The following is a 15,056-nucleotide window of genomic DNA, read 5'->3' as shown; positions in this document are numbered from 1 at the left end:
CACTGTGTCATTACATCATTAATATTTAATTGTCAGAGAATATAATCAGCCAATTAGACTGATGCAGTGGAAATGAAATTGTCCAGAGGCCAATGCTATCATAAAACAAGAACTGTGTTTCATGTAGGTTTTTTTTTAAATCCGTTTAATGTGACTGAAATGCAGAAGCTCCTGTATTCAATTAGGTAAATGAACTCAGCAGTTGCTTACACTAAAAAGCAACCATGGGATAATCTCCATTTTGAAAAAAAACCTCTCCGTTTGCTTTTTCCTGTGGATTTCACTGACTTGGCAGATGGTACTTTTGGCATCACCAATCCAAATGTTTATTTGTGTATTTTTCATTATAATTGAAGGGGTTTTGACAATCATCATCCTCAGTATGCAGTCATTCTGGGTGCACTGAGAGTGCATTTCCACCCTCTGCTCACACAGAATGTTCTGGCAAGGAAACGCCAGAAATACTTCAATTTGACGGCCAAAGTACCAAGAGTAGGGGATAAACAAGCCGTTTCTTTGCGAGTGTTGCTCTGAGATATATGTTACTTTGAGGCGGGAGGGCCCAGGACTGGAACTGGATACCCCAGTAGCTTCCACGAATTTTATTGTAATTTTAAACATGCCAGCCTAAGTTTAACCTCTTGCAGATGCTTGTTGCTGGGTGTCGGAGTTTCGGAATGGGAGAAGAACATAGAACTCAGTACAGCGCAGGAACAGGCCCTTCGGCCCACAATGCTGTGCTGACCCAATTAAATTAGTAATCAAATGCCAAATAAACGAATCCCCTCTGCCTGCAAGGAGAAGGTCTGGAAGTTGATTGGGATTATGGGTAGCTGTTACAGGTGACAGCAGCCACACACTGGTACAGTGCTTTGAGAGACGGGCAAAGTCAGGTGAGGGCAGCCGGCGAGCTTCATACCCCGTTGAGATTGGTACATGCCCCGTCCTAGCTTGCGAAGTCACCTCTGGCAGACTAGGCAGATGAGATCAACAGTGGGGTCCAACAGCCAAGAAGGCGGTTCCACAACGCTTCACAGAGAGGGCGAAGGGCATGATCAGGCAGAGGAGTAGTCGTGGTTATCCATCGCAACCAAGGAAGACCCCAGTTGTGACAACTACTCGTGCCTCTGGACTGGGGCTTCTGAGGTCGAGAGAGTGGAACTGTCCCAGTGCCACGGCCTTTCCTCTTTAAAAACTCTCCATAAGGGTTTCTTCATGCAGTTCATATCATCTAAAGATGACCTGCACAAATCTGTCATTGCGAGATATGATGGACGACCAATCAAGTCATGGTGGATGGGATCAAATTGAGTTTATTGTGCTGTGCACAAGTACAGTGAGGTACAGGGACAATGAGCATCTTACAGCAGCAACAGAGGCACATGGAGACAGACATCACACAGGACATAGATTACACAACACAGTGAAGAAAAAGACTGTAAAACAAGATATTAGTGCAGAAAAAGACAGAGACAAGTCTGCGATAGTGCAACAGGTAGTGTGTACTGTTCTGTTGCTGAGATTGGGTTAACGTTGTGCTGGTTGGTTCGAGCACTTGATGGTTGAAGGGAAGCGGCTGTTCTTGAACCTGGTGATGTGGGACTTCAGGGTTCTGCGCTTCCTGCCCAATGCTAGCAGCAAGGTGAGGGTATGACCCAGATGGGGAACCAGAGGCATAGGTCTCCTTGGTTACCAATACCTGATGGCCTTTGTAGACTTCCGAGTTCGGGATAGTGCAGGCAGAGTTGATAAGTCAGCTTCAGTTGTTCCTCTACCAGTCAGTCGTCACCAGTTCATCAGACCCTTGCAGGAAATGTCACACGTTTGGAAGATACTCAAATGGTAGAAGGATTGGCCAGGCAGGAAGAACAGTGGTAAATGGAATTCAGTTTGCAGAGTGCAGAAATGGCAAAGGGTTACACAATAGATAGTGGAATACTGAGGAACAGAGGCAGCTTGAAGTGCTTGAAGCCAGTGGGACAACTAGATGGGACACATGCCTCTATAGGTCAAGGGGGCAGGAAACGAACCACATAAAGGCTGAGTTTTTACCACCACCCCCCAACTTCTATCCCCACCTCCAGCTTCTTATCTCTTCTCACCTGCCTACCACCTTCCCCTGGTTCCCCTCCTCCTTCCCTCTCTCCCATGGTTCATTTTCTCCTACCAGATTCCTTCCTCTCCAGCCCTTTATCTTTCCCACCCACCTGGCTTCACCTATCACCTTCTTGCTATCTTCCTTCCCCTGTCCCCCATCTTCTTATTCTGGCATCTTCCCACTTCCTTTCCAGTCCTGAAGAAGGGTCTCAGCCCGAAACGTTAACTGTCTGTTCCTATCCGTAGACGCTGCCTGATCTGCTGAGTTCCTCCAGCATTTTATGTGTGTTGCACCAGAAGGCTGAGCTTGAAATGTGGTTAGACTACAGGAGAATGCTGTACGCAGTAAGAGGAAGGACCAAGAGGGGTTCAGAAGAAACTTTTTCAGAAGTTGTCAGGCATGACAATTTTGTTTTGAAATAAAGAAGGCTAACGAGAGATTTAACTGAGTTGAATAAAATTATGTGCAAGAGCTAGACAGGTGAACAGAAATGACTCATTTCCCTGTCTAGAAACTAAAACGTGAATAAAAACACTGAACCTGCTAGGAAACAAGATTAAAAGATGCCAGAAACACTTAGCCGGTCAGGCAGCCTCTGTGGAAAGAGATGGAGAGTTAATCTTTCAGCTCTCGAAGGATGGTTTCACATGAAGAGCTGCTGATCTGAAACATTAACTCTGCTTGCCTCAAGCTGGAGAATTATATATCACGTGTACATCGAAACATGCTGGGTAATGCTTTACGAGGGTGTGATGAAGTGGGGAGAGTAGCCCACCAATGTCGCCACACATCCCGGAGCCAACAGCATGCCCACAATCCCCACCTTGCCCAGCAGACCAACACAGAATGCAATGGGGAGGGGGGAATCTCATTTGAAACCTAACAAATATTGAAAACCTAACTAGCATGGGTGGAGCACTGGTTGATCAGCAGAAAACAGGGAGTGGGAATAAAGGGATCCTATTCTGGCTGGCTGCCGGTTACCAGTGGAGTTCCACAGGGGTCAGTGTTGGGACCACTGCGTTATACCATGTATGTCAATGATTTGGACTACGGTATTAATGGATTTGTGGCTAAATTTTTCGATGATACAAAGATAGGTGGAGGAGCGGGTGGCGTTGAGGAAACAGAGAGCCTGCAGAGAGACTTAGATAGTTTAGGGGAATGGGCAAAGTAGTGGCAAATGAAATACAATGCCGGGAAGTTTATGGTTATGCACGTTGGTGAAAGAAATAAATGGGAAGACTGTTATTTAGATGGAGAGAGAATTCAAAATGCAGAGATGCAAAAGGCCTTGGGAGTCCTTGTGCAGAATACTCTAAAGGTTAACCTTCAGGTTGAGTTGGTGGTGAAGAAGGTGAATGCAATGTACTGTATAGAATATAAGAATAGGGATGTGATGTTGAGGCTCTATAAGGCACTCATGAGACCGCACTTGGAGTATTGTGTGCAGTTTTGGGCTCCTTATTTTAGAAAGGATATACTGACATTGGAGAGGGTTCAGAGAAGATTCACAAGAATGATTCCAGGAGTGAAAGGGTTACCCTATGAGGAATGTCTGGCAGCTCTTGGGCTGTATTCGTTGGAGTTGAGGAGAATGAGGGGGGATCTCGTAGAAACGTTCTGAATGTTAAAAGGCCTTAACAGATTAGATATGGCAAAGTTATTTCCCATGGTAGTGGATTCTAGGACAAGAGGGCACGACTTCAGGATTAAAGTATGTCCATTTAGAACAGAGATGCGGAGAAATTACTTTAGTCAGAAGGTGGTAAATCTGTGGAATTTGTTGCCACGAGCGGCTGTGGAGGCCAAGTCACTGGGTGCATTTAAGACAGAGACAGATAGGTTCTTGATTAGTCAGGGCATCAAAGGGTATGGGGAGAAGGCAGGGGAGTTGGAATGACTGGAAGAATTGGATCAGCCATGATTGAATGGCGAAGAATGCCGAATGGCCTACTTCTGCTCCTATATCTTATGGTCTTATGGAAAAGCCTCGATAGAGTGGATGTGGAGAAGATGTTTCTTATGGTGGGGGAGTCTAATACCAGAGGACACACCCTCAAAATGGGGAAGGGGGCATCTATTTCAAATGGAGATAAGGAAGAATATCTTTAGCCAAAAAGTGGTGAATCTGTGGAATTTGTTGCCACAGGCAGCTGTGGAGGCCAGGTTATTGGGTATATTTAAGGCAGAGGTTAACTTATTCTTGATTAGTTAGGGCATGAAGGGTTATGGGGAGAAGGCAGGAGATTAGAGCTCAGAGGGAAAGTGGATCAGCCATGATGAAATGGTGGAGCAGACTCGATGGGCCAAATGGCCTAATTCTGCTCCTATATTTTATGGTCTTACAAACAGCAACAAGAGCAAAAACAAGCCCCATTCCTCCCTCCCACCCGCACACATGAACAGTTCTTTAACCACCCCCCCCCAACAAGGTTCCAGCCTCATGTGGGCCCAGGCCTACAGACATTGGGCTTTACCCCCAGAATAGGCCTCAGGCCTCAGGCCTCCAGTGGACTCAGGCCTACAGACATTGGGCTTTGACCTTCCCAACAGGCCTGCAGAGATTTGCAGACTTGGCTCCAGCCAAAGGGCCTTGACTTCCAGACTTCTGATTCTCCCCTCAGGCTTCGAGCCTTGGCATCGATCCCAGCACATGCCAGTCACAGAACACCCCTGATGATGCCTGACCTGCTGAGTGTTTCCTGCATTTTCTTTTTTTTTAAATCAACCACTCTGGCTGGAGATAATAGGAGAAAATAGATTTTAGGAAGATTGCAATGTTGAGGGAAAATGTTTTCAGCTGAAAAGTGATTGCGGTGGGGGCAGTGTGCCTGGGACTCATTGTCTGAAAGAGAGAAGGAGGCAGAAGCCTTCATCCTGTTTAAAAAATAACTAGAAGAACAGTTGAAAAGCAGAAAGTTCGAACTGTGGTATTTTTATCTGCCAGCCGAAATTTATGGACCAAATTTTTCCCTAGGCTATAAGTTTCTACATTGCTGAAGAACAGATTATATCTCTTCACACAAGGTCCCAGAATGAGCTACGATTCGTAGAAGAGTTTCTTGAGCAGGCGTGGGATAGCTAACACCCAGTCAGATGGGCAGATCCTCCTGATGAAGGAGAGCTTCCCCCAGTAGTCTTGAGGAGATTGAATACTAGAGGAAGGTTTACTCTCTCAAGTGTGAAACTTCAACCCACAATCTGGTCTGCCAGAATCAGGAAATTGACCAGGGTGGCATGGTGCATAGCGGTTAGCACAACCCATTACAGCACCAGCAGTCACCAACTGGGGTCTGATTCCTGCCGTTGTCTGTAATGAATTTGTATGTTCTCCCTGTGAATGCTTAGGTATCCTCCGGGTGCTCTGGTTTCCTCCCATTTTTCAAAGACGTATGGTTAGGGTTAGAGTTAGTAAGTTGTAGGCATGGTATGTTGGAGCTGGAAGCATGGCAACTCTTGCGGCCTGCCTCCAGCGTAATCCTCGGACAGCGTTGGTCACTGGCGCAAACGATGCCTTTCACTGTATATTTCAATGTTTTGATGTATATGTGATAAATAAAGCTATCTTTAAAATCTCTTTGAAATTTCATCAATCCTTGGTAGAAATCCACAGATCAGACTGAAGCTTCCCGCTGCTGGCAGAGAGACACGATGTGCTCTCAGCACAGTGACAAGTTGGCAGCTTTGGAATAGTTTACTTTTCTGCCTGAGCTTGAGGTTGGATTCAACTCGCCTCAAATAACCTTAGATTCTAATCTGGAAATCTTGCTGTGACCCCGGGCAGTTTAAGAGGTTGGGCTCCTATGAATATTGAACAACTGTTACCATAGTGATACACACACAAAATGCTGGAAGAGCTCAGCAGGTCAGGCAGCATCTATGGAGAGGAATAAACAGTCGACATTTTGGGCCGAGACCCTTCATCAGGAAGGGGAAGGAAGCTGGAACACCTCCCAGCTTCTCACTTCATTCCCCCCCTCCCCCATCCACCCACCTTCCCCCTCACCTGGTCCCACCAATCACCTGCCAGCTTGTACTCCTTCCCCTCCCCTTACCCTCTTATTCCGGCCTCATCCCCTTTTCCTTTCCAATCCTGATGAAGGGTCTCGGCCCGAAATGTTGACTTTATTCCTCTCTGTATTTGACCTGCTGAGATCCTCCTGCATTTTGTTTGTGTTGCTTTGGATTTCCAGCGTGTGCGGAATGGCTTCTGTTTATGAGTTAGTGGAGTGATTATGTCCTAGCATGCAGACACTGAAGTTGCCTGTAACAAATCGGCAGCCATGACCAATTTGCTCCAGTGAATTACTAAAGTGTTTCTTTGAATCTGGAGGAGTGCATCCATTGAATATCTCTGTCCCAAAAATACCATGTAACCTTTTTACACAGAGATTGTTGGGTGTGTGGAACGTCCTGCCAGGGTGGTGGTCGAGGCAGATACATCCAGGACATTGAAGAAACTTTTAAGATGATGGGAAAATTGAGGGTTACTCAAACTCAAAGTCAATTCACTGTCAAAGTACATATCTGTTTCCATATACAGCACTGAGATAAAAGAAACAAAAATAATAGTAAATAAATAAGCAATAAATATCGAGAACATGAGATGAAGGGCCCTTGAAAGTGAGTCCATAGGTTGTTGGAACAGTTCAGTGTTTGAGAGAGTGAAGTTACCCCTCTCGTTCAAGAACCTGATGTTGAGGGGTAATAACTGTCCCTGAACCTGGTGTGAGTCCTGAGGCTCCTGTACCTTCTTCCTGATGGCAGCAGCTAGAAGAGAGCGTGTCCTGGGTGGTGTGGATGCTGTGAAGGAGGGAAGGGTTAGATTAAATTTAGAGTTGGTTGAATGGTTGGCACAACATTGTGGGCCGTAGGGCCTGTACTGGGCTATAGTGTTCTATGTTCTGTGTTGTAAGTACTCCGAACAAGCAAACCACTTAAGCTAAGAGAGAGGAGTAGGAGTGGATCTTGGTGCTCCTTGAATTTGCTCTACCACTCGATAAAATCACCAACCCAATCCTCAAACTCCTTGGCATTCTGGGAAGCCTAAAATTTCTCTCCCTCAAATACAGTCCTAAAATGATCATCTCATTGCCCTGAGACTTTGATTACTAGCTTTAGACTCCCTGGCCTGGGAGTGCCTCTTAGCACCAATAATAATAGTAAATCAGCAATAAATATCGTGAACATGAGATAAAGAGTCTGTGAAAGTGAGTCCATATGTTGTTGGATCGGTTTAGTGATGGGGTGAGTGAAGTTATCCACTCTGGTTCAGGATCCCGATGGTTGTAGGGTTAAAACTGCTCCTGAACCAGGTGGCGTGGGACCTGAGGCTCCTGTACCTTCTTCCTGATGGCAGCAGTGTGCATTACAAAGTTAGGCAGTACAGACAATTTGCCTTACATACTGAAGCAACAATGAGAGGGACGGGAGTTCCCTTGTACTTATGCCTTGCCTCATCGTCGTGGCTATCCCTCGAGGTCGAGGATGATGGTCTTCGTTCTGAAGAAGTGGCCCACAGAGCAAAGCCGCCTGTGCGTGTATTTGTTTAACGTGTACTTGATGTTGCACTCCAAGAAGTGCACGATACTTCACAAATCAACCAACTGATTCCAATGGCATGGAAACCACGACGACTGGAGCTGATGGACTTGTTGCAGCCTTCATCTGCCTTCACAGCCGTTGAGTTCGAAGTAACTTTGTCCGCCTGTTCCACCGTTGAGGTCTTGGTTGGATTGTTCTTTGTCAGGGACCTCACCCTTGACCTTACCGCCATGGGTGACCCTACCAGGAGCATAGCTCCAGACGGCATTGCTCTCGGGATCTCAGGACCACACAAGCTTCTCCACCGCGACAAGGTGACAATCCACAGAGAAGAAGATATGTATGCCTTGCCTCATACGTACTCCGGTATGTAGAGAGCACATTGCATTTGAACATGGTCCAAAAGCAGTGCGAGCGGCTTCACGGATCAGTGTCAACAGATTTACTGATGATTCTCTTCAGTTGGGGAACATGACGAACACTCCGAAGAATTACGGTCAGCCAGGTCCCTCCACTTTACCCATCAGTTATACCTGTAAACATAAATTTCCTGTTTTTATGTACTTAGTTCATTTTATTGGGATGCAGCATGAAACAGGCCCTTCTGGCCCTTCGAGTTGCACCACCCAGCAATCACCCCGATTTAATACCAGCCTAATCACAAGACAATTTACAATGACCAATTAAGACCATAAGATATAGGAGCAGAATTAGGCCATTTGGCCCACTGAGTCTGCTGCTCCATTTCATCCTGGCTGATTCATTTTTCCTCTCATCCCCAATCTCCTGCCCTTTCCCCCGTATCCCTTCATGCCCTGACTAATCAAGAACCTATCAACCACTGTCTTAAATACTTTATACTTTATTGTCGCCAAACAATTGATACTAGAACGTACAATCATCACAGCGATATTTGATTCTGCGCTTCCTGCTCCCTGGATTACAAATATTAAATATTAAAAATATTTAAAATAGTAAACATTAGTAAATATTGAAAATTTAAATTATAAATCATAAATAGAAAATAGAAAAGTGGAAAGTAAGGTAGTGCAAAAAAAACCGAGAGGCAGGTCCGGATATTTGGAGGGCTGGGCCCAGATCCGGGTCAGGATCCGTTCAGCAGTCTTATCACAGTTGGAAAGAAGCTGTTCCCAAATCTGGCCGTACGAGTCTTCAAGCCTTCTCCCAGAGGGAAGAGGGATGAAAAGTGTGTTGGCTGGGTGGGTTGTGTCCTTGATTATCCTGGCAGCACTGCTCCGACAGCGTGCAGTGTAAAGTGAATCCAAGGACGGAAGATTGATTTGTGTGATGTGCTGGGCTCTGTTCACGATCTTCTGCAGCTTCTTCTGGTCTTGGACAGGACAACTTCCATACCAGGTTGTGATGCACCCTAGAAGAATGCTTTCTACGGTGCATCTATAAAAATTTGTGAGGGTTTTAGGGGACAGGCCAAATTTCTTTAGTTTTCTCAGGAAGTAAAGGCGCCAGTGGGCCTTCTTGGCAGTGGACTCTGCTTGGCTGGACCAAGTCAGGTCAGTTGTGATATTGGCCCCAAGGAATTTAAAGCTTTTGATCTGTTCTACTTGCGCACCACCGATGTAAATTGACAATGACTTGGCCTTCACAGCCGCCTGTGCCAACGAATTCCACAGATTCACCCACCAACTGGTACACCTTTGACTGTGGGAGAAAACCCACACGGTCACGGGGAGAGTGTTCAGACTCCTTACAGGCAGTGGCAGGGATTGAACCCTGGTTGCCTGTACTGTAAAGCGTTGTGCTAACCACTAAGCTACCGTGCCACCCCTTCCTTTCAAACTTTCAAACTATGAGTTCCAGATATGACAGTTTGTGAATGATGCAGTAATTTTCCCTTGTTTGAGTCTTTATTAAATAAACCAGATTAGCGGGGACACAGGGAGAAGGGAGCAAATTGTTTTTTTAATAAAAATGCCAAATGTATTGCTGCCTGGGAGGGATTACCGGTTATGCAAAATGAATATTGTTATAAAAAAGGCAAAATACAATAACAGCATTTAGTAAAAGGATTAAGATTTAAATATGAAAATAAGGAGTTCTAAGGAAACATCTAATCCGGTCTATGGTGCTTTTAAAAACAGAAAGGTTCCTTGAGGTGCCTGAAACAGGATTTGTAATTCTAGCCTCCTGTCACCACCATACCAGCTCTGAATACTGTTTGGTTTATAACTCTGGTTCTCTTTAGTTACTAAGGGACATCTTTCATTAAACGCTGTGGTTCCCTAAATCATAAATAAACTCCATTAATTGAGTCTGCTTTGCCTATCTGGTTGTTAGCCGCGGCTGCTATGAACAGTGGGGGGAAAAAAGAGTGGGGATGATTTTTGGGATTAGGAAAGGAGTTAGTTCATGACCTGGGGGAATGAATTGAAGTTCGGCGCCATCACAGGCACTCGCCTCGCCTGCATCGGGGACATCTTCAAAGGAGATGCCTCAAAAAGGTGGCTTCAATCGTTATGGACCCCCATCACCCAGGACCTGCTCTCTTCTCATTGATACCATCAAGCAGGAGGTACAGGAGCCTGAAGGCACACACTCAACGTTTTAGGAGCAGCTTCTTCCTCTGCACCATTAGTTTTCTGAATGGACACTGAACCAACCTTATTAACATTTCCTTACTGGTTTTGCTCTTTTTTTGGACTACTTATTTAATTTAATTTTGTGTGTGTGTGTGTGTGTGTGTATATAAATATTAATATATTTACTTACTTTTATATATTATATTTTTAATTCATATATATTACTTATGGTGATTTATGATATATTTTATATATTGCACTGTACTGCTGCCACAAAACAACAGATTTCACAGTACGTCAGTGATAACAAACCTGACTCTGATGCTGATTCGGTTGGTGAGGTAGGAAGAGGGGTAGAGGGTGAGCTGAGAGTAAATACTGCTTTTGTGTGCCTTTTCTGCCCCCGGCGGTGTGCCAGCCTAAGCAGGATACTCAAGCCTGAGGTGTCAGCTGGTCAGGCTGTGCCTAGTCTATGTAGCATTGGATCCCTACAAGGTGGCATTCTCCCCTCCTTCCCTCTTGCTGTAAGGAGCTCCTGTCCTTCCAGTTCCCTTCCATCTTGAGAGGTGAGTACTTGCCAGCACCCGTCCCCGCCGACAACCCCCCTCACTCGAAGGGACAAGGGCTTCGGGGATCGAGGGGAACACACAGAAAATGCTGGAGGAACTCAGCAGGGTCAGCCAGCGTCTTTGGAGGGGAATGAACGGTGCACGTTTCGGGCCGAGACCCTTTGCACAGGGATCGACGGAGCTCAGTTTCTGCAGATCCCTTACTAGTCACCCACCATCCCTTGTTGTTGTCTGACTCCTGCAGCTCCCACTCCTGCGCCGCTCTGCGAACACCATCACCCAAGGGACTGGAGGACAGGCATGGTCACACAACACGGAAACTGGCCATTCGGCCCACCATTCCCATGCTCACCTTGAACCCATCCACATCAATCCATCTTCCAGAACTTGGCTCGTACTCTTCTATACCTAGGTGAATTAAGTTCCTATCTACAAACGTCTTAAATGCTTAAAGTTGTTTGGGGGCCACCACCATCTTCTCAAGGGCAATTTATTTACAAAGAGAGATGCAGCACAGTAACAGGCTCCTCTGGTCCGATGAGCCCTTGTCACCCATTTACACCCATGTAAGCAATTAACCTACTAACCCCTACGTCTCTGGAATGTCCCAGGTCACTGGTACTTTAATAGCATCTCACTAACCACCATGCCACCGTACTGTCCCAATAACACTGATCTTTACAGCGACGCCCAGATCTTAGACTAAAAGATCATAAGACATAGGAGCAGAATTAGGCCATTTGGCCCATCGAGTCTGCTCTGCCATTTCATCATGGCTGATCCAATTTCCCTCTCAGCCCCAGTCTCCTGTCTTCTCTCCGTATCCCTTCATGCCTTGACTAATCAAGAATCTACCTACCTCTACCTTAAATATACCCCGTGACTTGGTCTCTACAGCCACCTGTGGTTTCCTCAGACTTACCACCCTCTAGTGAAAGAAGTTGCTCCTCATCTCCATTCTAAAAGAGGGCCCCTCTATTCTGAGGCTGTTCTCTCCACATCATCTCCACACCCAGTCTATCAAGGTCTTTCAACATTCGATTGGTTTCAATGAGGTCACCCCTCATTCTTCTGAATTCCAGTGAGTACAGGCCCAGAGCCATCAAACGCTCGTCATGTGGCAGGCCTTCCATCCTATAGACAAACAGTGTGTCCAACAAGTGCAATTTCTCTTCACTTGTCCTTTGTAGCAGCTGTCGCCACACCTCAAATATGGTCAATTTTTTGTCCCACAAAGTTTTGTTTTTAATATTACAACATTCTAGTTGTATTTTATCAGAAATTTGGCCCCATTGTGCAAGGTAAAGTTATTTTCCATCTACTGGACAGCGATGCCTTCTGGAGGATTGTGGCAACGTAACTTGATGGAGCCCCATTCACTCCCATCCTCGAATCCCTCTTCAGTACTACATTGTCTGTTTCTGAGTGGACAATGAATCCATGAACATTGCCTCACTAATTGTGTTCTCTTTCGGCACTAATTTGCTGTATATATATATAGTACCATCATCATCATTATGTGCCATGTCATATGACATCATCATTATGTGCCGTGTCATATGCTGTAGGTGATCATGGTCTTTGACCATGATCGCTCTTGGCAAATTTCTCTACAGAAGTGCCTTCTTCTGGGCAGTGTCTTTACAAGAAGGGTGACCCAGACATTATCAATACTCTTCAGAGATTGTCAGTGGTTGCATAACCAGGATGTGATATGCACCAGCTGCTCATACGGCCATCCACCACCTGCTCCCATGGTTTCACATGACTCTGGGGTGCTACACCTTGCCCAAGGGTGACCGACAGGCCAGCGGAGGGAAGAAGCGCCTAACACCTCCTTCGGGAAAGACTTATCTCCACCCTGCCACACTATTATATACAGCATGTATTTCTTATCATAATTTGTAGGATATTTTATGTATTAGTCTGATATTCAAATCTCCCTTCAGATGCATTTTTAAAATAGTTCAAAACCACTCTCAGAACCAATATCTAAAAGTGGAGAGTTTGGCCAATGAGTTCATTTAGCACAGATTCTCTCTCCAGCACCGCAGCCTTCCTACACAGGGTGTTACAGGCAAATCTCAGCCCTATGGAAATGTATCAGGAACCCTCTGGCCAAGGGCTACCTGCTCTCTCTGAGATGCTTCCTGAAACAAGTTCCCAAAATAAAAAATGCCAGGAACAGTGTGAAGAAAAACACAGGTTAACACTTGGATATTTTCCCTTCTCCAAAGAGAAAATCCCAGTTTTATGGAAGACTTAATGCTTTAGCGACAGCTTCTTCTCCTCCATCATTGGATTTCTGAATAGACAATGAACCCATGACCACGACCTCACTATCCTTGCTCTCTTTTGGCACTGCTTAGTTAATTTTTATGTACACACAGTGGCCACTTTATTAGCTATGGGAGGTACCTACAAGTGGCCACAGAGTGTATGTTTGTGGTTTTCTGCTGCTGTAGCCCATCCACTTCAAGTTCATGTTGTGCATTCAGAGACACTCTTCTGCACACCACTGTTGTAATGCGTGGTCATTTCAGTTACTGTCGCCTTCCTGTCAGCTTGAACCAGTCTGGCCATTCTCCTCTGACCTCTGTCAATAACAAGGCACTTTCGCTCACAGAACTGCTGCCCACTTGATGTTTTTTTTTTGTTTTTCACACCATTCTCTGTAAACTTCAGAGACTTGTGCTTGAAAATCCCAGGAGTTTCTGAGATACTCAAACCACCCCGTCCGGCACCAATTATTCAATGGTTAAAGTCACTTAGATCACATTTCTTCCCCATTCTGATGTTTGGTCTGAACAACAACTGAACCTCTTAACCATGTCTGCATGCTTTTATGCATTGAGTGATTGGCTGATTAGATATTTACATTAACGAGCGTGTGTACTGGTGTACTTAATAAAGTAGCCATTTGTTGTTATAATTTATTGCATTGTATTGTTGTTCTGTAAGGATTCTCTCTACATTCTTCCCAGGTGCTCCAGTTTCCTCCCACAGTCCAAAGACATACCATTCATTCATAATGTGCCATGTCATATGACATGGGCGTTCATAGTCTTCCATGTCTTTAATCTGAGAGTTTCCAATAAGATCTTCAAACTTTTGCCTGTGCATCCCATGACGTAACTCATGAATGTCTTGTGCTGTTGACCACAACTTTTTCTTCTGTCAACTTTTCCTGTCGCTGCAAGATGTTCGAGCTTCTTTTTCCTCAGTACGTGTCCTAGAAATTCCAGCTGCCATTTGCTGATTGATGATATCCATCTCTTATTCTGGCTTTTCGGAACAGTTCGTCATTTTTATCTCTGTCCTTCCATGGTGTTTTCAAAGTTCTTCTCAAAAACAACATTTCTGCAGCTACGAGTCTTCCCTCATTTTGCTTTGGTATTGTCCAACATTATTTGTTAGTGTGGAATGAACGTAGCACCACAACACTCTGAGTTTCGTACCCACGGAAATTATCTTGCTTAAACATTCGAGCATGCATCTGGCATTCCCAATCCTCCTTCTAATTTCAACATTAGCCCTACTGTCAGATATTATCGTGCTCCCTAACTAATTGAATTTCTGTGTTTGTTTGATTGTTTCATTGCCTGGGTAGATTAATTGTTCATTGTAAATTTTCATTGGTCATTGGTCACCAAATTATAGTAAAGATGTCAACAAAATAGAGAGAGTACAGAGAAGATTTACTAAAATGTTACCTAGGTTTCATCACCTAAGTTACAGAGAAAGGTTGAACAAGTTGGGTCTTTATTCTTTGGAACGTAGAAGGTTGAGGGGAGACTTGATAGAGGTATTTAAAATTATGAAGGGGATAGATAGAGTTGACGTGAATAGGCTTTTTCCATTGAGAGTGGGGGAGATTCAAACAAGAGGACATGAGTTGAGAGTTAAGGGGCAAAAGTTTAGGGGTAACATGAGGGGGAACTTCTTTACTCAGAGAGTGGTGGCTGTGTGGAATGAGCTTTCAGCAGAAGTGGTTAAGGCAGGTTCGATGTCGTCGTTTAAAGTTAAATTGGATAGATATATGGACAGGAAAGGAATGGAGGGTTAGGGGCTGAGTGCAGGTCGGTGGGACTAGGTGAGAGTAAGAGTTCGGCATGGGCTAGCAGGGCCGAGATGGCCTGTTTCTGTGCTGTAATTGTTATATGGTTATATGGTTAAATAGTCCCGTTATTAGGTTAGGGTTAATCAGAGTTGTGGGGTTGCTGGGATGACGTGGCTTGAAGGGCTGATGGTGCTTATTCTGTGCTGTAATGCTAAACAAGCAAA

The 15,056-nt window shown here is 45.0% G+C and overlaps 1 protein-coding gene across 3 annotated transcripts in view; it reads left to right on the top strand.

The window, feature by feature from the left end:
• Nucleotides 1–15,056, top strand: part of casz1 (castor zinc finger 1) — a 497,282-nt gene that overhangs the window by 392,254 nt on the left and 89,972 nt on the right. For 2 of the 3 annotated variants that reach the window (XM_072244989.1, XM_072244986.1), the window contains exon 11: nucleotides 11,017–11,184. The exons of the other annotated variant lie outside the window; for it this stretch is intronic. In XM_072244989.1, the coding sequence (XP_072101090.1) occupies nucleotides 11,017–11,184 (168 nt within the window). The remainder of the gene's footprint in view (nucleotides 1–11,016; nucleotides 11,185–15,056) is intronic. 3 annotated transcript variants of the gene reach the window in all.

Source organism: Mobula birostris, chromosome 27 (assembly GCF_030028105.1).
Source record: "Mobula birostris isolate sMobBir1 chromosome 27, sMobBir1.hap1, whole genome shotgun sequence".
In the NCBI taxonomy this organism is placed as follows: domain Eukaryota; kingdom Metazoa; phylum Chordata; class Chondrichthyes; order Myliobatiformes; family Myliobatidae; genus Mobula; species Mobula birostris.
This window is presented reverse-complemented; position numbering and strand designations above follow the sequence as displayed.